The sequence below is a fragment of the Lepidochelys kempii genome, chromosome 4 (genome assembly GCF_965140285.1).
Source record: "Lepidochelys kempii isolate rLepKem1 chromosome 4, rLepKem1.hap1, whole genome shotgun sequence".
NCBI classification, from domain to species: domain Eukaryota; kingdom Metazoa; phylum Chordata; order Testudines; family Cheloniidae; genus Lepidochelys; species Lepidochelys kempii.
Genome location: NC_136383.1, coordinates 19,643,026 through 19,665,775, shown reverse-complemented (window position 1 = coordinate 19,665,775; position 22,750 = coordinate 19,643,026). Strand labels below are relative to the sequence as shown.

The 22,750-nt window shown below is 43.3% G+C and overlaps 1 protein-coding gene across 4 annotated transcripts in view; it reads right to left on the bottom strand.

The window, feature by feature from the left end:
- The window catches only part of LOC140910224 (putative E3 ubiquitin-protein ligase HERC6), a 33,963-nt gene extending 12,165 nt beyond the window's left edge, over positions 1–21,798 (bottom strand). For 3 of the 4 annotated variants that reach the window (XM_073340673.2, XM_073340676.2, XM_073340677.2), the window contains exons 1-14: positions 21,477–21,798; positions 19,522–19,681; positions 16,597–16,673; positions 14,079–14,306; positions 11,222–11,316; positions 9,829–9,956; positions 8,739–8,884; positions 8,024–8,097; positions 5,907–6,034; positions 5,146–5,205; positions 3,735–3,828; positions 2,009–2,198; positions 520–668; positions 310–426 (exon numbers count right to left, since the gene is read on the bottom strand). In XM_073340673.2, the coding sequence (XP_073196774.1) occupies positions 310–426; positions 520–668; positions 2,009–2,198; positions 3,735–3,828; positions 5,146–5,205; positions 5,907–6,034; positions 8,024–8,097; positions 8,739–8,884; positions 9,829–9,956; positions 11,222–11,316; positions 14,079–14,306; positions 16,597–16,673; positions 19,522–19,681; positions 21,477–21,732 (1,902 nt within the window). In that variant the 5' untranslated portion in view covers positions 21,733–21,798. The remainder of the gene's footprint in view (positions 1–309; positions 427–519; positions 669–2,008; positions 2,199–3,734; positions 3,829–5,145; positions 5,206–5,906; positions 6,035–8,023; positions 8,098–8,738; positions 8,885–9,828; positions 9,957–11,221; positions 11,317–14,078; positions 14,307–16,596; positions 16,674–19,521; positions 19,682–21,476) is intronic. The other variant, XM_073340675.2, reaches the window with a different exon arrangement.
- Between the last annotated feature and the right edge of the window lie 952 nt (positions 21,799–22,750).

The following is a 22,750-nucleotide window of genomic DNA, read 5'->3' as shown; positions in this document are numbered from 1 at the left end:
GAGTCAGGAAACCAAGGTTCTATTCCTCGTTCCGTCACTGACCTACTGGGTGCAATTGGGCAAGTCACTTCAACCCTCTGCGCCTCTATTTCCCCTCCCATGTTTGTGTGTGTTTCTCTATTTAGATTGTGAGCTCTTCTGGGCAGACACAGTCTATTGCTTAGCATCTGTTCAGAGCCTGGCACAGTCTGGCCCTCATCTCAGCTGGAGGTGCTAGGTGTTACCATAATAAGAAACTGCTGTCTTTTAACCACCCATTGTCCTGAGAAACTCTGGAATAACCAGGAGATGGTACAAGGTCATACTCACAGCTGTAACTTGCCATGAGCGCCACCTCCATACATCGTTTGAAAGAATAAATGTTCCGGAGATTTCATCTATGTAAAAACTGCTTAACTGTAGCGTGTAGTTAGCCTTCCTGTTTGCCTTGAAATGGAACAAAATGTGGGTTCAGATGCACATGTTTGCTTAGAACCGGTGACGATTCTCTGTGCAGTTATTCAGACTAGACATGCTTACTCTGTACAGCTTTTCAAGCACTTCTAGGAGAGGTTTGGTGTCCTGGTAACGGGGGAAGGCGTAATATGGCAGCTGAGATACTACAGCCTTTTTCAACATCTGCACCACATTGTCCAAAAAGGATGCTGACAAGGATGACCAGCATTCTTCTGAAATATGAGGGGAAAATATTCCTGTAAATGAAACTCCCCTGCCAAAAAACCAATGAAACAAAAATCTCTAAACACACACACACCTCCCAGCCTTCCTCCACAAACACCTTGCAGCTTGCATACTTATGAACGATACATGATTCAAAAGTATTTTTTAATGCAACGTGGTTTTGGAGGGAAACAATGCAGCCACTAAATGCAATCAGACACCATACTTCAGCTATTTGCACCCACTCATATAAAACACACATACAAAACTACAGCAGATGAGAGCAACACCAAGCCTAAACATGTGAACTTACGACCACCTCAGGCCAATAACCAGAGTTCCAGGGTAATTTTCCTAGCCCGTCTAAGGCTCGTCATCCCTCTCTTTGAGTCCCTCTCTGCTGGCTCCCTCTTCTCTATTGTATCAAACATAAAAGTTACTTGTCCTTAATTTCAAGGCCCTTCACAATCTATCCCTACCCTACCCTCTCATTCAGTATCGAAAGGTTGAGTCCTGCCTCCATGATGCCAGCCTCCACTGTCCACTTGTTAAACTTTCAAACAAGCACCTTCATGCTTTCTTCCACGCTGCCCCATAGGCTTGGGAGTGCGTACCATAAACATCCACACAGCTGCCTCATTATCCTCCTTCAAAACCCCACTGCCAAGGTGCCTATACATCCCTGACAACAACTGGGCTACTGGTGTGCTGAGACCACTGCCAATCACGCTGACCAATATTATCTCATTGTTTCCTATGCTCGCCAGTCTGTCCGCGTCCACCTCATTTATCTTGTCTTATCATTAGATTGTAAGCCCTCTGGGGTAGCGACTGTCTTTTTGTTCTGTGCGTACAGTGCCCCATGGACCAGGAGCTTGTGTGTCGAGGGTTTCTAGGCCTGGTAGTAGATACAACAACAAGAAAGGGAGCCCACTGGTTGTTTAGGATGAAGGTGGAGATATATGGTCCGTGAGTTGTGGAACAGATGCACATGAAATTGAGAAGAGGAGCTGAGGAGTAGAGTGTAGATGGAGTGTAGAATACATTAGTTCCTTGCTTTTTAGGGTTTGCATTGATTGACTATGCAATCTAGCACCTTTGGCTCTAACTAATAAAAATTGTGTGAGAGAATAAAACTCTCTCCCTCTCTCTCTCACACACATGTCATATGAAGATTTTGGGACAGCAGCACTATCCACAAGTAGTGAAGGGACGAGGCTAAAATGATCACTTTGTATGTTTGCACCAGTATGTTAACCGTGTCCTAATTAAGTAATTTTAAAATGTGTGCTGAAGTTACCATCTCAGGCAGTGGCTTCTCCTCAGGCTCAAAGTGAAACAACCTTACCCAGAATGTCTGAGGAGCGGTCACTCATGGTATTAATGGCCTGCGCAAGTCGCATAACAAAAGGCTCCAAGTTCGGTTCTTTGTACATCACAGAGCATTCTGGCAGGAGTAGGAAAATAGATAAAGCCTCATGATGAGGAGAACGCAGTGGAAGACCAGGAATCAGATCAGCCAACAGATAGGGATTTATCTGTATGCAATAAAATCAAATAAAGAAAGGTGGAAGAGAGAAAGCATTTAGAGAATGATTTGCAGTGCCATATACAATAAAGCCAATACTTTCTACCTGGCATAATGCTGGACTCGAAACTTCGCAAAAAAGAGTTTTTTTATGTAGAGTTTAGATGCAGTTAAAATAAAAAATAATCTATGTTAAAATTGGGGTAAAAAGGGATGAAGAGAGGTTTGTTTGTTAGAGTTGTTGGATACTTACTATCAATTGTGCCTTAAAATTGATTCCTAAGGACTATTTTGCACCTTTCTATTCAGAGATGAGGAGCCGCTTACTGGCCCAAATGCCTAAACTATCCCAATGATTTGGAAGCTGTGCTGCTGCTCTGTTTCCTGTCTGTCTCCCAATTCCAAAGTCATGGTGTTAAAACACAGAAATACTTTTGACATTTTACCACACTCAGGGTGATTTCGACATGGGATAAAGAGTTGTCCCCATCCTCTCATATACTTGGCCAGCTACCTCTTTTTTATGTTTAAAAACAATTCCTCATACTTGGGCGGTGAAGACTTTGGGAGATGAGAGGGTTAGGGAGATTAACAGTCTATGAGGAGAGTCCATGTGTTAGCATATCCAAGTGCAACGCATCACTGCACAGGGAGCAGAGTTTGGATCCTACGCTTGTCCTGAGCAACTTTGGCAGATGGCGTTACAGACCCTTCATGTCTTCCCCAAACACACAAAGAAAAATTCCCTTGCAAGTTAATTAATTAAATTAATCAGTAGCTTCCTGTGTGGTGAAGTGGGAATTTACTTAATGTTTTATAGGAATACGGTGTGTGCCTCAGTTTCCCCTATATGTTGCACAAGTATCTAGGTGGTGGAACAAGGGTGGGTGATTGTGCAGAGACCCTAGAGGGCAGGTGTGACTGCCGCCTAGCACCCTGGGCCCAGACAATGGACAGACATTCTGTGTCCTGGCAACTGATAGCCGGGCCTCACCCTCTGCAAGAAGACCTGGAAACAGATCAAAAGACGGAGGAGGGGAAACTGAGGGTGAGCTGCTGGAAGCAGGTCAGTCTCCTGGTTTGGGACTTGTGGGGGGAGAGCCCAGGGCTCTAGGGCTCCCCAAATTGGACTTTGCTGAATCTTCCTACTTTCTGTGCTAACAAGATCTGTTCTGTACTGTGTTCCAGATGACTAAGAAACCCTTCTGTTTTACAAGGTCGGCTGAGAGTCACTGCTGACTGCAAAGTTGGGGGTTCGTGGCCCCTGGGGCTGTATGGAAGGCTTTCCCAGGTACCCTATTCACTGCAGGGAGCTCACAGCATGAAAAGGGTACTGAACACTCCAAGGTCAGACGCAGGAGATGCTGAAGCCAAGGAGTTGTGCCCTCGGGAGTGTGTGCCCTGCACGGTGTCACACTACAAGAGGGTCCTGTCTCAACTTCATTCAGAGTAATTCCAGAGTACCAAGCCTGTGCACCCCTGATGACCTGTTAAATTAAGTTATACCCTGGATGTAATTTGCACAAAAACTTGCAAGATGTTTTACCTGGTTAACAATCCATTCCTTTTTGGTTAGCTCATCAAATACGTCCCTCGCCTTTTGTAGATCAACACCAATACAATTTGCTTCCAAAGCAGAGCTAAGGTGATTAGGAAAAAAATACACCTCATTTTATATAATAAAGGAGGATGCTGCAATATACCTCAATGGTTACATTTTGGTTTTAGGGGTTTTTTTAAAATCTTTTCTAGCAAATGCTCTTTCCTTTTTTAGCAAGTACTGATTTTTAAAAGGTTCTTCTTCAGAATTTAGTGCTGTGCAATGTGCCAAACTGACAGCCCTAGAAATTGGATCTCTTTGCTCATCTACAGGGCAGAGAGTGGCAATGCAAGCTTTCCCACAATGCCCAGTCAGCGTGCCTCAACCAAGCATCACCTGTAAGGGGGAGAGGACAGCTGAGTATTTGTGCCCATTCAATTCTTGGTCACTCTGCTGAGACTGTTAAAAAAGAGGGCCAGTTCCAACTGTGACATGGACAAGGGTCCACTGTCCGGGAAATAACCTAAGACGACCTGCTCAGGTCACACTGCCACCAAAAAGCCCTCAGACGGTCCCAAGTGTCAGTCACTATTTTAATGAGCTGGATTTGAACCAGTGACTCTTTAGGCTCAATAGCACAATACCAACTCTGTCCCCTAAATCAGCAAAAACTATATGATACACCTGTGGGTTTGTTTTTTTGGTTGTTTGTTTTTTTAATATAAACAAGCTTAGAATTGTTGTAGCTCTGTAAAAAGCCCCGAAGGGTTCTTGTTAGCCTTAGAGCTGTAGAACTGCTAAGTGAAGTGGAAGAGTACGAGAACACATCTTAGCTCAGCCGACAGCTTGTTTCTGCAATTCTTATTCAGGTACTTTAAAATTAAAACTTTAGGAAACTCAGATAAATTCCATGGGCTAGATCTGCCCTGCCCAGGATGAAGGAGTGGGAAGAGGAGAAAGGGAGCATTTTCCAACACACCCCTAAGCACACTCACAGACTAGGTGGTCAGTATTCTTAGTGAGCACTTAAAAATGCTGAGGAGGCCAGTAGTCTGGCCAGCTGACAAGCATGGTCTGCTGGCTAGTGGTATGGTTGGGTGTCTGGCTGCCTAGTGCATTTACTGCTGGGGATTCAGCGTATTGAATGGTGTTCCTTTATTAAAGAAGTAGCGGAGTGTATCACAACTACATAATCCCCCTTTGCTACCTGGAATCTTCTTGTCCCGCAGCAACATGACAGTTATTCAAACTTTAAAATGGCTGTTACTGCTCTGCTTTAACTCCCTTGCCACCCCTAAGCCCAGCAAGTACATCTTCTGGATACAGGGATAGGGTTTTGCCTTCATAATTTAGTTCACTTACAATTTTAGCTTCTTGTTTAAACTTAGCAAAGAATGGCATTGAAAGTATCACTTACCTGGGTTTTAAAAAACTTGCACTTAAACAAGCAGGAGAAGAAAATATCAGGGCTATTTCCCTACAAAAGGCACAATAATACAAGAAAGTAGGCATTAAACAATTATGCCACCTAGTAGGTCAATGTATTAGCACTCAGACATTTACAAGATTGAATCTTAAGCAATTACTCTGTTATTTAAGATATTAAGAGAGCACATTTATGTCTGTTTTATTTGCATGATGAATTTTCTACTGCCAAAAGATGCTTTCTTAAGACATGTCCTTTAGAGGAAGATACGATTTGCTGCAGGATTTTTATTCTCTCTCAGGGCCTGATCTAAACCCCAGTGAAGACAGTTTTTCCATTAACTTCAACGGGTTTTGCATCATGCCTTTAGAATCTAATCTGACTCCAAACGAAATGAGAGGGTGTCTTTCAAGTCAGTTTAGAGTCTGCTTCCATTCCCATTCAGCAGCAAACAGGTATCTGATGATTCAATGAAAAACCATTAAAGAATTGAGTTCAGAAACAGTGTTTAGTCATGGCTGATTGTCATCAAAGAGTGTTCATACAAGGCTGGCTAAATTGTAGGACAGCCACGTTATAGGCTAGGTATGGGCACATTACTGAAACTACTAGGCCCATACCTAGGTAAAGGCAGTAAAACAGACCCTACTTTTGTTTAAAGTTTATGAATCAGTTTTTAGTACATTGATTATAAAAAGAGTCTAAAGACAAGTCTTCTCATCCCATAATGTAGAAAAGTGGTAGACACCAACCTTTTAGCCTCCTGGAATTCATCAGTGCCAGCTGTCACTGCCAACCATTTATCTATCAATGTCCTGTCAAGCCTGCTAATCTTCGGCAGGGTATCTGTGGAAGAGATCCCATGTGCATACTCAAGATCCTTAAATAAAACCAAAAAGCAAAGATACAACATATGAGTGTATATAAAATTATAAACCACCACTGCAAATAAGCTTTTTACAAAGCAATTGATCAAATCTGCTCCCACTTTTGCTCAAACTGAAGACCCTGCATTTGCATTAGGCAGGTAAATGCAACAGGCTACATGGAGAAACTACCAGTTCTCTAATCTTGTAATACTCTTCCTGACATTAAAGTAGGTTTATTTGAGTGTACTACCATGATGTCCCTGATACTTCCCAAATTGAAAAGAAAATGTTTGTTTTTATTTACTTTTTGTAACAGAGTGGGAGGACAAGCAATAAATACGTGCAATTCTCGTGCCTTGGATTCTGAAGCAGAAGGAGATCATCATTACTAACCCTTAGAGATGGCACCCAACTGTACCTAGGATCCCTCAACTTAATTTTAGCTCCTGAAGGTCACCAATTTTCCTCTTCACAGTATCCCTTATCATCTATCCAAGAGTTAGCAAAATGAAAAAGGACACGGGTTAAGGTATATTGTAGTAACAGTCTGAAAGCTCCTGCATTGATTCTCTATGCCAACCAGTTCTTTGAGATAGCAACCAATTCTAAAACCATGCTCCCATTGCAGTCAATGAGAGTTTTGCTATTGACATCCATATGAGTGGAACCAGCCCTAGAATGATCTGGACACAATTCTAGAGAGGAAGAAGGGTGAATACAGGAAAAGAGCCACTAACTAGGTTTTGGATATTAAAATTGTTAAATTGAGGGGTGGGGGGAGGGAGAGGAGTTAGGGGACCACACAGTTTCCTACCAACCACTGTGGGTCTCCAGATCTGCTTTGTATTTATGGATCACACTTTCCGGAAATTAAAGTGAGCTGCTTGAGAAATCCTTGAGCTGATGACTGGAGGATCTTCTCTGCTCAACTGGCTCTCCTAGCCTGAACCAGGCAATATAGATAAATGAGCTGTGTTCTAACTAACTTCAGATTACTGAATGAAAACTTCCAGTCTCACCTGGACCTCCTCCTGCTCCAACAACCATCACTTAGCTCCAACCTATTTCATTCAGCAGACTACCAGGAAGGGCTTTGTGAGTGACTTATGGTTAACGGAGCATCCATGGAGAACCACTATTCTCCAAAGGGCTCAAAGCCATAAATCATCACTAGTCTATTGCTATGGTTAATTAATGTTTTTACAGAACACTGAAGATGCAAAGCTCAATGTAAGTACCAAATATTATCATCAGCCTATACTGCAGCTCTTCAATCTCAACTTCCTCCTTGTGAGATTATGGTCAGAATTATACCCACCACTGTAACTCTGATTCTTTCTACCATTCTCTGTGTGCTAGGTTAACACTGGGTGATTTACTCTTGCAACACAATCTTGTTATATATTTCCTTTAAAAACAACATTGGTTCATATACTTGAGTATATTTAAGGAATGGATTTTCCTTTCTTAAAACACTGTCAGATCCTCATGCCAAATCAACAAAGTTTCATTGAAATCAATGCAGTCATGATCACTGACAGCAGCTCAGGGTCTGGCCCATAAAATATGATTTTAGAAAAAAGTTACTGAGAGCAAATATTAAAGTTGCATAATACTTCCCATAAAAAAGTAATAAGAACCTTAATTAAGACCTCAAATGCCTTCATCGTTTACAGCCAGCAAAACTGAAACTTCACAAGGAAATAAACTTAGGGTCAGGGAGGTGTCTTTTGTGGGCCCCATGTAAATCTATTCAGATTTGGCTGAGTTATAAACTGGAAATTACCGTTTTCCCCTTTGTGTTTTGCTAACTACTGCTTGGCAAAAACTGCTGCAGCTGTTAATTGCTTCCAACCTTTTCTCCATAAACACGACATCTCTACTTTAAAATGAATAAAGCTTACATTTGCTAACATGCTAGTGATATACTGCTTGCAATTCTGCCCACCATCACTGAAACACATGAGTTAAATGAAATCTACAAGACAGGGTATCACTACCTGGGACTGAAGAGTACTGACGAAGTTGACATACGTTCCAGCAAAAATCATTTTTACTTGGACGCCCGACAGATCTACAAGAATACGAATCAGATCAACTGCAAATCCTCAACGTCTACTGCTGCTATTTATGCTGCTACTTTATTCTCTTGGGCCTTAGGCACTGATCCAAAGCCCACTGAAGCCAGTGCAAGTCCTTCTATTGATTTCAGTGGGGTTTTGGATCTGGCCCCAGACCTGCAAGTTGCTAAATGCCCGCAGCTCCCATTAAAGTCAAGAGAATTGAGAGGGCTAAGAAATGTCCAGCAGCTGCTCAGCATGTTACAGGACTGGACCCTGGGAGATGTTACAGAAAAATACAGGCAAGAGCCACAACAACATTTTACTCCCCCATATATTTTCATTGGATATTCTCTGTTTTTTGAAAATAATTACATGACAGTTATATTACAGTGATGATATCATCCGTTTCTTCGTAGTCCAGGTTAGTGTTAGATTTATGTCATGAAGCATGAGGGCTTTATATTCCTTCTAAATATAGATATTCTAATACCATCTAATATTACTGATAATGTTTTTGTTATTTAAGTAAGTGCCAAATCCTTTTTTAAATCCAACTAAAGGTCTTGACCTCAATTATCTCTTGTGGCAATGAGTTCCACGGATTCATTATGCATTGTGTAAAACCAAACATATTTCCACTTATAATCAGTACCGTTAGCTGAAACCAGACTGCTGATGTCAAAGTTCTGTATCTGCTCCCCTGGGTTACTGGCTGTTCCATTTTCAATGTGTCTTTGGGGACCACGTCCAAAAGATATAATCTGCCCAGAAGTAGACATATAGACCAGGGTGTGATAGCTGCCAAAGAGAAGAGATAACTTGTTACAAACCTGTCACAGAAAACTCTCTGTTCTCCCTTCCAGTCAATAAGAGTCAGTTGATGGTAAAACAGGGTTATAAAGGCACTTGTACAAATTCACTAGGACATCTAGTGGTTGGAGCACAGCACTGGGAATCAGACAAGATGGGCTTTATTCTTCACCACTGCAGACTGTGAGATGTTCAGTAAGTCCCAGTCCCAGTGTAACTCAGTGTTCCTGTCTGAGAAGGACTACTTAGTGACCCAGGCCTATTTGCCTTATTTGACTTCAGCTTGGCCCTTGATTTGCAGAACAATTTGAGATCAATGAAGAGCAATACATACACTATACATAAATGCCCTGCCTTATTTTTATTTCATATTACAGTATGCATCAGACCTCTGAACCCTCTAGAATTTGCTATATAGAGACCATCCACAAAAAAATCCAGACAGCAGAACTACCTCAGGAGTGTCTAATCTGCTTATCCAAGTTGTATTATAATTATACATTAAGAGCCGGCTTTACTGGAATACTCTGAATGCTTTGCATCCCTCCAGTGATGACAAGGAGCAAGAAATCCAGTTTCATAGGCCAGTTAAAGCTGGGTTTACAGAAGTTTACTGTTAGTGAAGGAATGAGTGCAAAGCAGTCAGAGCATACCACTGAACTTCACCCTAAAACTCTGTTTCTACCGGCTGCTGCAAACACCTAATGTATCTGTGTTCTCACAGAACTGGAGGGTAACTTCTTCACTAATTGACCTTAAGATTGTAACTGTGCAACTTTAGCTTTATATTGAAGCAGTTATTTGCTTTTAATGGGAACACAACTGGTTAAAAAAAAAAAGACCCAACATTGTCTATCTTCCTTTAGAAAACAATATTATTTTTCCTTGCAAAATGTGACTATTATGAAAAACATACAAGCTACAGTATACACCTTCCACATGCCAAGTGGGAAACTGGACCATCTATCCATTCGACCTTTTGAGGACCAGGCATCTGGGTTGAAGAGCAATGTCCCAGCTGTCCAGCACTGTCATCTCCAAATGTGAACACACTGCCATCCTGTTGAAACAAAAGCAAATTTAGTTTGCCATGGTTATGGGACTTTCACCTCCTAATTCTTTTTAACCCCTCCAGCAAAAAAGAAGAAAACCTGAAGATTGTTGAGAGAAGATGATACAAACTAGCCATACACAAGTGAAACCAAGGAAGGATCATATTCACAGCGGGCACGTAAACTAATCCAGTTTGGGCTGTCAGCATGGTTTGAACCTGGGATTTCTCATACTAAAAGCATGAACCTGCTGCTTGAGGTAAAGGGCTAAATTCCCTGTATGGAAGAGAGAGATTTATACCCTCTTGTAAGGCGTAGCCAAAATAATGGTGGTCAACCCCCCCCCCCCCCCACACACACACACAGTGGATTACAAGCACACCGATCCAGGGAAAAGCAACCTACTGAACATATGCACTAGCTGGTCGCAGAAGATTTCTATGTCAGATGTAGTGCAAGGATGTTGCTTTTACTTCATGTGCTTTCCATTAATTTTTGATAATTTTTCAGAAAACAGCTTTTGGTACTAGAAAAAAATACATATTCCATTTCTATTCTCATTAGAAGTCCTTTGTTTAGGCTGAAAGTAAAATTTCTTTTAAAAATTTCCAAAATACCAACGTTTTCCTAGAGTACAAAACCTGTTTACATTTGTTATTACATCTGTTTGTACATAGTGGAATAATTGTTAATTTTAAGATAAACTACAAAACAGTCGCTATAAGTAGGGTGTTTCCAAAAGCTCTGTTTTGGGAACCAAAGCATCTTGAATTATCCATTGATAATGGAGATTTTCATGGTTATACAGCACTTCGGGCCATATCCTACTTCCTGTCTTCCTCATCTGAGTAGTCCCATCATAGGTTTGAGTAAGATGAGCAGGATTTGGCCCAATCCTACACTTACTGAGGTCAATGGCAAAGTTTCCATTGAATATAATGGGAGCAAGACAGGGTCCCATAACCTTAAACTGCCCTTGTTCTTTTTCACGTAAACACCCAGCAGGGGTTTCCAACGCCAGAGGCTGTAGCAACGTGCAACCCGGACATCCTTGAGCACATAAACATCCCAGAGACCTCAGTGAAAGTTACGAGGCCTAAGGTCTTCGCACAAGGTTAGCACTGCCCAGGTCTTCTAATCCCTCCAACCCAAAATCAAATACAGACCCTTAAGCCTTGCTGTGCCATCATACCAACTAAGCATGAGCTTAGTACACTTATCTGTAGACAGTCATGGCCTGGCCACGCATCACACAGAAGGATTTGGAGCATACCTGGGTGAGCACTGCAGTGTGTTCATCTCCACAGCTGATATAGACCACACCAATAGTCTTCAGAGCAGCTACCGCATACGGTTTGAAGACTTGCTCTGTTGGAGAAGCACAGATTCCTATAGCATGTGAAATGGCTTCTTTCCTTTCATAACACCATCCACTAGACGTTGGGTTACCCTAACCCTGCTTTTTAGCATCTTGCCCTCTGAGATTTCATATCATCTGACCATGATTTATTTAAAAAATATTTAAAAGGAAAGGGGAGTTTAAGGGCAAAATGAGATCATCTGTGCTTTCGTCTCCTCATATTTACATACACACCTTCTACAGCATCAGCTAGTGCAAGGAATGTAAGTGCTTTGTCTGGTGAGCAGAAATAGAAACAGAAGAGTTTTTGTTCTAGGCCATGTTGAAGTTGCATTTGAAAGCTCTCAACCTGACTGTAGTTTGTGTCTTTGTTTTGGATTTGTAATCTACAAACAGACCACAGGTTTGGCTCATGGTGGGAAATCTTACAGGCTGAGCAAGAAACCCAAAGGGGGCTTGAAGATGCTGGCTTAAACATCTAGACTGCCAAACAAAACAACCTGCCACTCACTCACGAACCTCACATTCCATACAGGTTAAATCTGGCCTAACAGATTCTCTGCAAATAGGGAGCCATCAAAATTTCCATCCAGACAGAAATTGCATATTGTTAGCTTGGCCAAAATGTTATGAGTATAATACTGTCACATTAACGTGCTGGTTTTTATACCATCCACTTCCAAATGAATTGGTCATTCTTTCTGGTTTCCAAAGATCCTACTGTCTCCACAGCTGCCTGACCTGTGGACCCTTTATACAAGCTGTGGAAATGTTTTGGTCCGAGCTGGCTGAATAGAGTCAATCATCTCATCTTTTCCTGTCCAAACACTTCATTTTCCTCAAATTTAATCGCTGTTCATGTGATTCACTGATTTTCTGCAAATAGTTCTTACCTGGTATCTTGTTTGTAAGGGGGACATTAAAAAAAGAGTTCAATGTTAGAAATTCAAGCTGTTTTGATTGGCTAGGTGGTATGTGTGACAGTCTGTCCCCCTATATTCACCCCTTTTAGAGGATTATGGTAAAACTTGTACAAAGTATGCACTGGGAGGTATCATTTGAAAACGCAGGATTTGCTGATCATTATTGTCTTGGTAAAATGTGTGTGGCAACACTGTATGTAAAGATTTCGCTGTGTGGTATTGTTGAGACATGTTGCAACCTGCTCTGGGGGCAGTCACAAACCAGTTCCCCAGAGACAAAAGGCTAGCCAAGGGCTCAGCCACGTGTCAACAAGATCAAATGGACCCTCAGCTGATTAAGTGGCCACTCTTCCGCAGGAGAGAGGGTGTTGGCAAAGAACTGACATTTTGACAAAGCAGCAGCTTGAGCTTCCTGACAGACTTTCTGTCTCCTGAATGCCAGCTGGAGGTGATTCTAGTGGAAGAGAAATGGCTGGAAGAGCAGACATCCCAAACCACCTCTTCCTTTCTCTCCACCCTCAGCATCAACAACGCTTGAAAAACAAAGGAAGCAGTATTGGAGAGGGATCCTGACTGAAGGATTCAGCCAGTAAGACAGTTGGAACTCCTGCTAAGAGAGCTCTTTGCTTTGAATTCACTTAGCTTGTTAAGCATTAGTTACATTTTACCTTTTATTCCTTGTAACCAATTCTGATTTTTATGCCTTATTACTTGTAATCACTTAAAATCTTTCTGTAGTTAATAAATTTGTTTTATCTAAACCAGTGTGTTTGGGAAACTTCATTTGGGAGAACAGGATTTGTGCGTATCGTATTCCAGGGGTGGCCAAACTTACTGGCCCTCCGAGCCACATACAACTATTTTTAGAAGTTCAAGAGCCAGGTCACACCTGCTGGGAACTGGGGCTTCAGCCCCACTCCTGCTGAAGCCCCAAGCCCCAGCACGTGCTCTCCACAGGGCTGAAGCCCTGAGACTGCTCCCCTCCCCGCTGGACAGAAGCCCCTACTCCACCACCCCCCTGCAAGGTGAGGTCCTGAGCTTCTCCCCACGGCCCCCTGTCTGGTAGGTGGACACTGGGAGGGAGTCTGGGGGACTTGTGAGCCGCACTTTAACTGTAAAAGAGTCGCATGTGGCTCATGAGCCACAGTTTGGCCACCCCTGTTATTCTATTAATGAAATAAAGGACTTTATATGAACTTGTATTGCCCAGGAGGGTGCTGGGCAGTACAAGATGCACATTTCTGAGGGGAAGTCTGGGACTGGGAGTTTGCTGGTGTTGCCCTGCAGCGGAGTTCATGACTGGCTGGCTACAGTACTCATACAGTATAGCTGGGAGTAACCTACTTGCTGGAGGCTGTGTGTGAGCAGACCAGGAGTGGTTGCTCTCACGGCGAAGCAGTGTAAATGTCACCCCAGGTCGGAGAACTGAGGGGACACAGCTGTCCATCAGTCCAGATTGTACCCTGGGTAACGTCACAGGATGTTTCTGCTCCCTCTTTGGGTAGGTACAACTCTTACAATCAGGCTTCCAGTGTGAATATGAATTCAAAATGTGTTCCTGCAAACATTCTGCAAATGTTTGCTTAAAGTTTCCCATTTTGGTGATTTCTCGCCAACCAACTCATTTGATAGGACATGAACAGTTGGTGCAAATTCATTCAAACATGTACATATCCTTTCCCCCCTCATATTCATCTAGTTCTAGTCATGGTTCATTCTAGCGAACAGTGTAAGTCCATCCCAGCGAACAGTCTAAGTCCATCCCATTATCTCAGGAGAGTCTATACAACAAGAGGAAACCTGGAATTAAGATGGAGTTTCCTTGAGAAATGAAAGGATAGAGTTACCTCTTGTATTAGCGTGATTTAATCCCAGCTGCCGTGCGTTGTTCCTTCCCCACCCATACACAACTCCTGAGAGAGACAGCGCAAAGGTGTGTCCCCCGCCGGCAGCAACCTGAGCCAAGGGGATCCCGTTGAGAGATGTGACATGCTGTGGGCTAGGCTGGGAGGGGGTTTCTTTACCCAGGCCCAGCTGGCCATGGGTGTTCTGTCCCCATGAAAAGACTCTGCCATCTTTATTTTTATTAAAAGAAAGAGAGAAACAAAGTAAAAGATGACACACCTTCAAGTGACACGTGCACTAACTAGCTCACTAAGAGCTGTGAAAAATTATGCCCCTGATGTGAATTTGATGCCACAGAGGAGGGCAGATTTACCACTCAGTCAAGCTACATAAGGGTGAATTCTATGCTCACTAATCCACACACTACCCCAATGACTGTGGGGTGTGATGACAACTAAATTTGGCCCATACCCATTATTCCTCATGCTTGTGATTTGGCAAATACCTGGAGCTGCATGACACTGTGCTGACAGAATAATTTTACACAGCTTGTGTTGGTAGCAAACTGAAATTAGTATCTATAGTTTCCTAATCCATCCAAAGCTGAGGAATCAGGTAGTTCTGTATGCTCATAGAAACTGTTACATTTTTCATCTAACAACAACAAATAATGAATGGAGAATGCTTTTCTCAGCGTCCCCTTCTACCATTTTAATGCCAGTGAACCTGTATAACAAGATAAAATACCACCCTCTTAAACATGACACACTATGCCAAAGGCATATATTTAATGTAGTGCTCATGACAAATGCCAGATTGACAGCCCTGAACCCAGTGCCTTCTGTTTAGCCACAGAACAAGTACAGAACAGGCAACAGCAGAGGAAGCTTCTTCTCTGCCCATTTAACCATCCGTGCTGGATGTAAGAAGCCTCACTGCATGTAGCAGGAATTGTGGTTCCTCACTAGGAGGAGGAAGAAGGGACACATTCATCTCTTTATTACTGAAGATGGATTTTAGCTATCAAATGAACAATTCCCCAAAAGAACGTGGGGAAGATTTTTGACATTTTCTTATCTAAATAGCAGTTTTGAGAAGGGTTGCCTTCCCATCACAGACAACACCCAACACAATAGCTGGTTTCAGAGTAGCAGCCGTGTTAGTCTGTATTCGCAAAAAGAACAGGAGGACTTGTGACACCTTAGAGACTAACCAATTTATTTGAGCATAAGCTTTCGTGAGCTACAGCTCACTTCATCGGATGCATTCAGTGGAAAATACAGTGAGGAGATTTATATGCACACAGAACATGAAAAATTGGGTGTTATCATACACACTGTAAGGAGAGTGATCACTTAAGATGAGCTAATACCAGCAGGAGAGTGGGGGAGGCGGGGGAGGGGAGAAAACCTTTTGTAGTTATAATCAAGGTGGGCCATTTCCAGCAGTTAACAAGAACAATGTACATGGCCAGAGGGGCATTGCTGGCACATATCACACTGGTGGATGTGCAGGTGAACGAGCCTCTGATAGTGTGGCTGATGTGATTAGGTCCTTTGATGGTGTCCCCTGAATAGATAAGTGGACACAGTTGGCAACGGGCTTTGTTGCAAGGATAGGTTCCTGGGTTAGTGGTTCTGTTGTGTGGTATGTGGTTGCTGGTGAGTATTTGCTTCAGGTTGGGGGGCTGTCTGTAGGCAAGGACTGGCCTGTCTCTCAAAGTGTGGGTCATTACACAAAGTAAAACTATTTCCCCATGTTTATTTCCCACCCCACACTGTTCCTCAGACATTCTCGTTAACTGCTGGAAATGGCCCACCTTGATTATCACTACAAAAGGTTTCCCCCGCTCTTCTGCTGGTAATAGCTCATCTTAAGTGATCACTCTCCTTACAGTGTGTATGGTAACACCCATTTTTTCATGTTCTGTGTGTATATAAATCTCCTCACTGTATTTTCCACTGAATGCATCTGATGAAGTGAGCTGTAGCTCACGAAAGCTTATGCTCAGATCAATTGGTTAGTCTCTAAGGTGCCACAAGTAACACAATAGCTAACGCTTTGACAAAAAAATGTTACTAGCAGCTCCTTTGTGAGCATAACTAACCAATGGCTAACTTGGCCCCACTGGGCTTTTTCAGAAATGAGGTACTAAGCATTATTTGGGCTGTAAGAAAAACAGAAAAAGATAAATTGACATTTGCCCGCATCACACTGATTGCTCTGCTTGTATATTGTATCCCTTTGCCCTCCCTTTTCTCCGTCTCATCTATTAGACGGTAAACTCTTCAGGGCAAGGACTGCGTACTACTCTGTGTTTGCATTGTACTGGACACGATAGGGTTCCATTCTAGGTTGGTCCATGAGCACTACTGTAACGAGCATGATTACTACTAACAATTTCTGTTAAAGGAGTAATGGACAACTTAACATCTGACTGACACATAAATTAACTGCACCAAAGAACAGAATTGCTTGCATGGCACTTTGGAAATAATTTAAGAATGAAACGTGTATTACCTTGTGCAAGTGCAACCGAGTGATAATGCCCACAGGTGACTTGTATTATTCGGAGAGCAGAAAGGCCATCTATTTTCCTGTAGTAGAAACAGGACAGCCAAGTTAACTTGGCTTCTAGAGCATATGAAAAACTCAATTATGTTTCAGAAAACAGATAATGTAATATTATATTTTATAACACTGACTCTGCAGTCTCTGATTTACCTTTGCCTGGCCATTAGCCAGTCAGAGTTTTCTGCAATAGGTTGTTTCTCCACTACTTAAGATAGATGCATATAAATGTGTCATTTGGACTCTGACTTAATTTGTCCTGTGCTTCAGTGGCCTATTATTCACACAGAGGTGAACGCGCACTGTATTTTGAACCTATTCGGAATAGATTCTTACACATCCACTGCAATATAACTTTGTTGACAGCAAAAGTATCCATATATAAGCATTACAGCTGGAGAGCATAGCTACAGCTAAAGTTAAGGTTCCCTGAACATGCCCATGCTAACAAGACTTTTGCCTAGAACTTTGTCAAACTTTCACCTGGAGGGGTGAAACTTTCTGGATCTGGTTTCTTCCTAATGATGAATGTCTTTAGAAAGCTCAAGCAAATATTGTTCTGCTGTTTGTTTTACTACAAAGGCAGGGTGGGAAACAGAAAGCAAACATAAATGTTAATAATGGAGAAAATGTTGTAAGGTTGTTTTTTTAAGAGCTTGGGTGTCTTAGCAGTTTGGAACAGAAACTAAAAATTTAGCATGAAGATTGTTTATAGATCAGATTTTTTGGTAGTCTAATGAAAATCCATTATGGATTGGATTATGGATCACTTGATGATTACCTGTTCTGTTCATTCCCTCAGTGGCATTGGCCACTGTCAGAAGACAGGATACTGGGCTAGATGGATCTTTGGTCTGACCCAGTATGGCCGTTCTTATATCTGAATTTTAAGGGTCTAAAAAGCATGCTATATTTCTTAATTATAAAAGCTTCTTTTCTAATAGTGCTCTCTGAGTATACTCTGTTGGTATTGCCTATGCATGTAGAACAAACTTGACTGGAGTTTTTGACTGTTCCATACATTTTGAAAAACCCGGTCTCTTCTACAGACTTCCTGGAGGAGCCATGTTTGATATGCCATAAGGTCATCCAGACTGGGTCTATTCCATGTGCTAAATTCCCACTTAAGCCTGTGTGTAGAGTGCTTTTAAGAATGGGCCCAATATTTTTCACTAAATCATTTTCAAGTGTGAGTTTTAATACACTGCTTACAATTTCCTAACCCCATGCCCAGCAAGCAGATAGAAAGGGCATGCATGGGAGGGTGGAGTGGGGAATAACTAACTAACTACAAATGTTGTCTTACAAGACTGAAAAACAACATTATGAAAGGGTAAAGAAGTGTTAGAGTTTCATCTGATACAGGATCAGAGCATTTTGTTCCCGAGTTCAGCAAGGCCTCAGAATGTAATATGCCAGCTAAACCACTTCACACGTGACCAAACAGTCATGGTCTGGTCAAGGCGATTCTTCTTCCGTGGTGTACAGATGTTAGTGACTATTTTACAACATTCACTGGCTTTTTTAGAACTTGATGTGCTGAGGAGTTATTTGCATCCCTGCTGGTGAGGAGAGGTCTGGTGATCTCCTGCTGGGGAGTAAAGTCGAGGAAGGAAAGACTTAAGGTCAAGGAAAGAGCAGGCACCATCCCACCACGAGGATTCCCCTAGGAAAGTGCAGCTTTAAATTGGTCATGCCCCCATAGGATCATCCCTGAGCCATCACTGCCACATCCCCTTCCTGACCAGCACCACCCACTTTTGGATCTTCTCTGTTTGGCTGCTACCCTCTTCCCCACCCCCACAACAAACTATAAGCTCTAGAGCTTGATCCTCAATTTTCGGTGCAGCCTGCAAGAGAGTTGAGACCTGTTCCCACGCTTCTTGCACAGCCTAAACTTTAGTCGGGATTAAAGTAGCTGATCTAGTCTTTGATACATTCAACTTTGTGGGAGGAGGAGGGATAAGGGAAGGAGAGGTAAACAACAATTCTCCTTAAACAGGAAAGAGACAGACAGAAATATACTTGCTATAAAAACAAAGGGTTTGTGGTCATACTGTTTGTGCTTTACATTTCCGTATACCATTCAGTAGTCATGTCATAAACATGTCAGGTGCAAAATGGTTAGAAAGAGGTGTATTTGGCAAAGGAACCTAACTTGCATTGATCTGACATTCGCAGTGGGGGATACAAAACAAATGTTATTTACAAGAACAACTAACAGGATTATGTGAAATAAACACGTCTCCCCTACTTTAACTTGTGGCTGCACCACTGCCCAAAAATTGCAGGGGGCAAATCCTGCTCTGGCACTGACTTCCACTGGAACACTGATGCCAGAGCTGAATTTAGTCCCATATTCACAGATGAGTGCGTGTACTGCTATTTATAAATAAGTCCTGTAACTGCACTTGAAAAAAAAATATCTGAAATCCTCAAGCAGTTCTCTCTCCATGCATGCCGAAGCCTACATCACCCCAACATAGTTAGCAGAAAAATCTCTTCTAAACAAGCTGCAAACAATTCAGGTGATGTTGAACCACCATCTAATCCCTCACTTATGATAAAAGAAATCATACAGAGACAAAGTTAACTTGTGGATGAAATGCTGTGTTTGGGTAAGTAAAGAACATGCTATGCAAGAGTAGGAAACCACGCACAGCATCTAAATACTCTTACACCTGTTTTGAGACAGCTAGATGTGAGATTCAATGCTCTGCAAACTTCCCCCAAAACTCAACTTTTCTCTCTCAGACCTTCCAGTTCCAGTCCTGACCAATGTCAAACTGGGCCAGATTCTGTAGTGGTTTCGTGACGTGCACAAATGGGGACCATACAGTGAGTCTGAAACATTATGCTTAAATGGCTACTTACTTCGGGATTAAACTTTGTTCCTTAAATTCTCCAGTGCCCAGCTGGCCTTCAGACCCAGCTCCCCAGGAGAAGACCTTTCCTTTGTTGCAAACAGCCAGCGAGTGTTCTTTTCCACAGCTCACATGAACAATAATCTGTGCTTCTAAAGCTTGAATTTGTTCTTTTTGGTGGGGAAAAAAGGTTATTCAGAGGTTACAGAAAGAAAAGATATACACAAACCCTACCTGCCAATAGCAAAGGATTAGTCATATAGCAACACTCAGCTCCTGGGGGAAGAAATTCACATTGGTGATTCCTCCCACTAATTAAGAAGTAGCATAAATAGGCTCTAAATGGAGTTTCCTTCCTCTACTGGAAAGATCAAGGCTGACACAGGACCATGAGCATGTTGGTTAATACAGAGGAAAAACAAGAGCACTCTCAGGTTTCTAACACTTAACACTAATGTGCCTTGGGAAAAAATTATGGCAGTACCACAAGAATATAAGAGAACTTTTATACGAATGAAATATTTAAACACGTCAGCCTAAAATCTTAATTCACCTTCCACAGCTTTTCATTTCTCCTAAGTTTGCTAATTACCAATGTTATTGTACTTTTACTTGAAAAGATGGGTTGAGAGAACTTTCTCTCTTCTTTGGTGCTGGAAATAAGTCATAAACCAAATTTGTAGCAATAATTTTATTGGTAAGAAATATCCAAATATCAGGGTAATCCGCTGGCGGGCCGCGAGACAGTTTGTTTACACTGACTGTCCGCAGGCATGGCCGCCCACAGCTCCCAGGGGCTGCGGTTTGCCATTCCTGGCCAATAAATAAATAATATATAGAGGTGAGAAATAACAGACCTCAACTCTATTGTCCCTCTGCAAATTTGTGTACAGAGTCAATCCCTTACCTCTCTCTAAAAGTGAAAAGTTTCAAAAAGTTCAGTGAATAGAAGATCGTTGGGGGTGGAATAGATCTGGACAAGGACAAGAAGTCTGGAGATAAATGTGAAAAGCAAGGGACATATGCTTTTTTCTAAAATATTATATTTGCTGTTGAAGAAAAAGAATCCAGAATACTTAACGTTGTTGTTTTAGTTAAATAAAACAATTTAAATGTCTGTCTGGTGATCTCCTCCGAATACACCATGGCAAGAAAATCCTCCAAATATTAATGATTAACCTGTTGAATTGGAGATAGTTCACCTCCCAAGGACTTCAGAAATATCTGCTTCAATTACTTTTGGTAAATGAAATAACCAAACAATCATTCATTTTCTGATATAGCTGTAAACCTAATCTGAAACGTTTTCAAAATAAATCAGTTTAAAAATGTATAGTTGTACCTTCTAAAAATGAAACCTAAAAATGAAACCTCTCTGGGTTGTGAAGAATAGGTATTAAGGATATAACAACCAACAGGAATGCACTTTTATGTAGAAAACCATGATTAAATCGAGTCTTCCTGACTACTGATTTAAACTATGATTTAAATCAAATCCACCCTGGCACCGATATTGATTTGTAGGTGCAGAGAGGGCTGCCACCTTCTCTCGCTAGTCTCTCTCTGAGTTACCGGTGAGGAGGAGAGACAGCCAGCCAGAGGCAGAAAGCAGAGCAGCAGCTGCGGCTGGGTTTCGCCTCTCAGCAGCTGACTGCCCCCACCAGGAATCCGAAACCGAATGTAGCAGCGACCTGCAGGCGGAATCCGAAACCTGCAGCTTGATTGGCAGGAGGGAGAAATGGAAACGTACCGGAGCGGGAGCGGCTTTCCCAGCCGGCTGCATGCACCCAGCGGAACCCAGCTGGGCGCCTGCCCTAGTGCCGGGCCAGCTCCGGCCCCAGCGATGTGGGTGAGGAAGAAGCACCGCACAGACCCCCAGCACCCAGCCCCCGGAACCACCCGCCTCGCCCCACGCTCCTGGCCCCCGGCTGCCCGAGCGGGACAGGGCACTGCCCAGCCTCTTACCCGGCGTGTAGCTGCGAGGCGGGGGCCGCTGCCCCGGGCGGAGCCTCCTGCCCAGCTGCCCCCGGGCGTTGGCCCCGCAGGAGCAGACGGTGCCGTCGGGCCGCAGCAGGAGCGTGTGGCGCTCCCCGCAAGCCGCTTCCAGTAGCGTGTGGCCGCCGCCGGCCTCTGGCCCCCGCCGGCACCGCACCGGCCCGCCGGCTGCCGCCTCGCCCAGCCCCAGCTGCCCGCAGGAGCCGGCTCCCCAGCAGTACGACATGCTAGACCGGTGGCGGCGGCGGCTGCTGCTTCGCCCAGCCTCTGCCCGCCACGGGGAAACCTGCTTCCGCCCTCTGTGTCGAGCCAGCCCAGCCCAGCCCAGCCGGCCCCTTTCCAGCCTGCCCTGCCTCGCAGCTGGGGTGGGGAGGGAGCTTGCCCTGGGGCCCCTTCCCTGGCATTACAGGGGGCCGTGGAGGCCAGAGAGAAGGCGCCTCTGTTCAAAGTCACCCAGGGCAGTGGGGCTAGGGTGACCAGATTTTATAGGGACAGTCCCAATAGTTGGGGCTTTTTCTTATGTAGGCTCCTCTTACCCCCTACCCTCTGTCCCGATTTTTCACACTTGCTCTCTGGTCACCCTAAGTGAGGCACCCAACTCCCATGGGAGGGAGACACCAAAGGGCTCTTCCTGCCTTTGGAAATCTCTCCCCCTAAGTGTTTTTTGTGTGTGTATAAACAAAGCCCTAGCCCAGCAGCCTCCCCCAAACCAGAAAACAAACCCCAGCCAACCAGGGAGAACAGAATCAAACCACTTGCCCTCCTTTATCGACTACAGGCGTTTGGTCCACCCTACTCCTGCAGCCACACCCGGCATCCATCTGAAGTGCCACTGATTTGCAATGGGCTTTGTGTGGGCACATGAAAACCACCCACCTGGAAACCATTGCAGGGTCAAAGCTGTATGCTCTACACTGTAACTAAGGCCATGTCTACACTACAGAGCTTTAGTCAGTACAGCAATGCCAGGAGAAGGAATTCTTCTGTGGGCATAGCTACATTAGCTAAATCCACAGAATACTCTTTTGGTGGCGTAGTTGCGTCTACACTCGGGGTAGCTAGTGAGAGTGACTTTTTCCTCATTCCTAGCCGATATAGCTATGCTCACAAAACTTTGTAGCATAGACCAGGCCAATACTCTGTTAAAAGATGCCATGTTCTCAGCTGGCCAAGCTTTTCAGAGAGGTTCCACATTTTTGCTAAGCAACTGGGGCAAACCAAAGCCTGAATTGTAAATGTTAAGC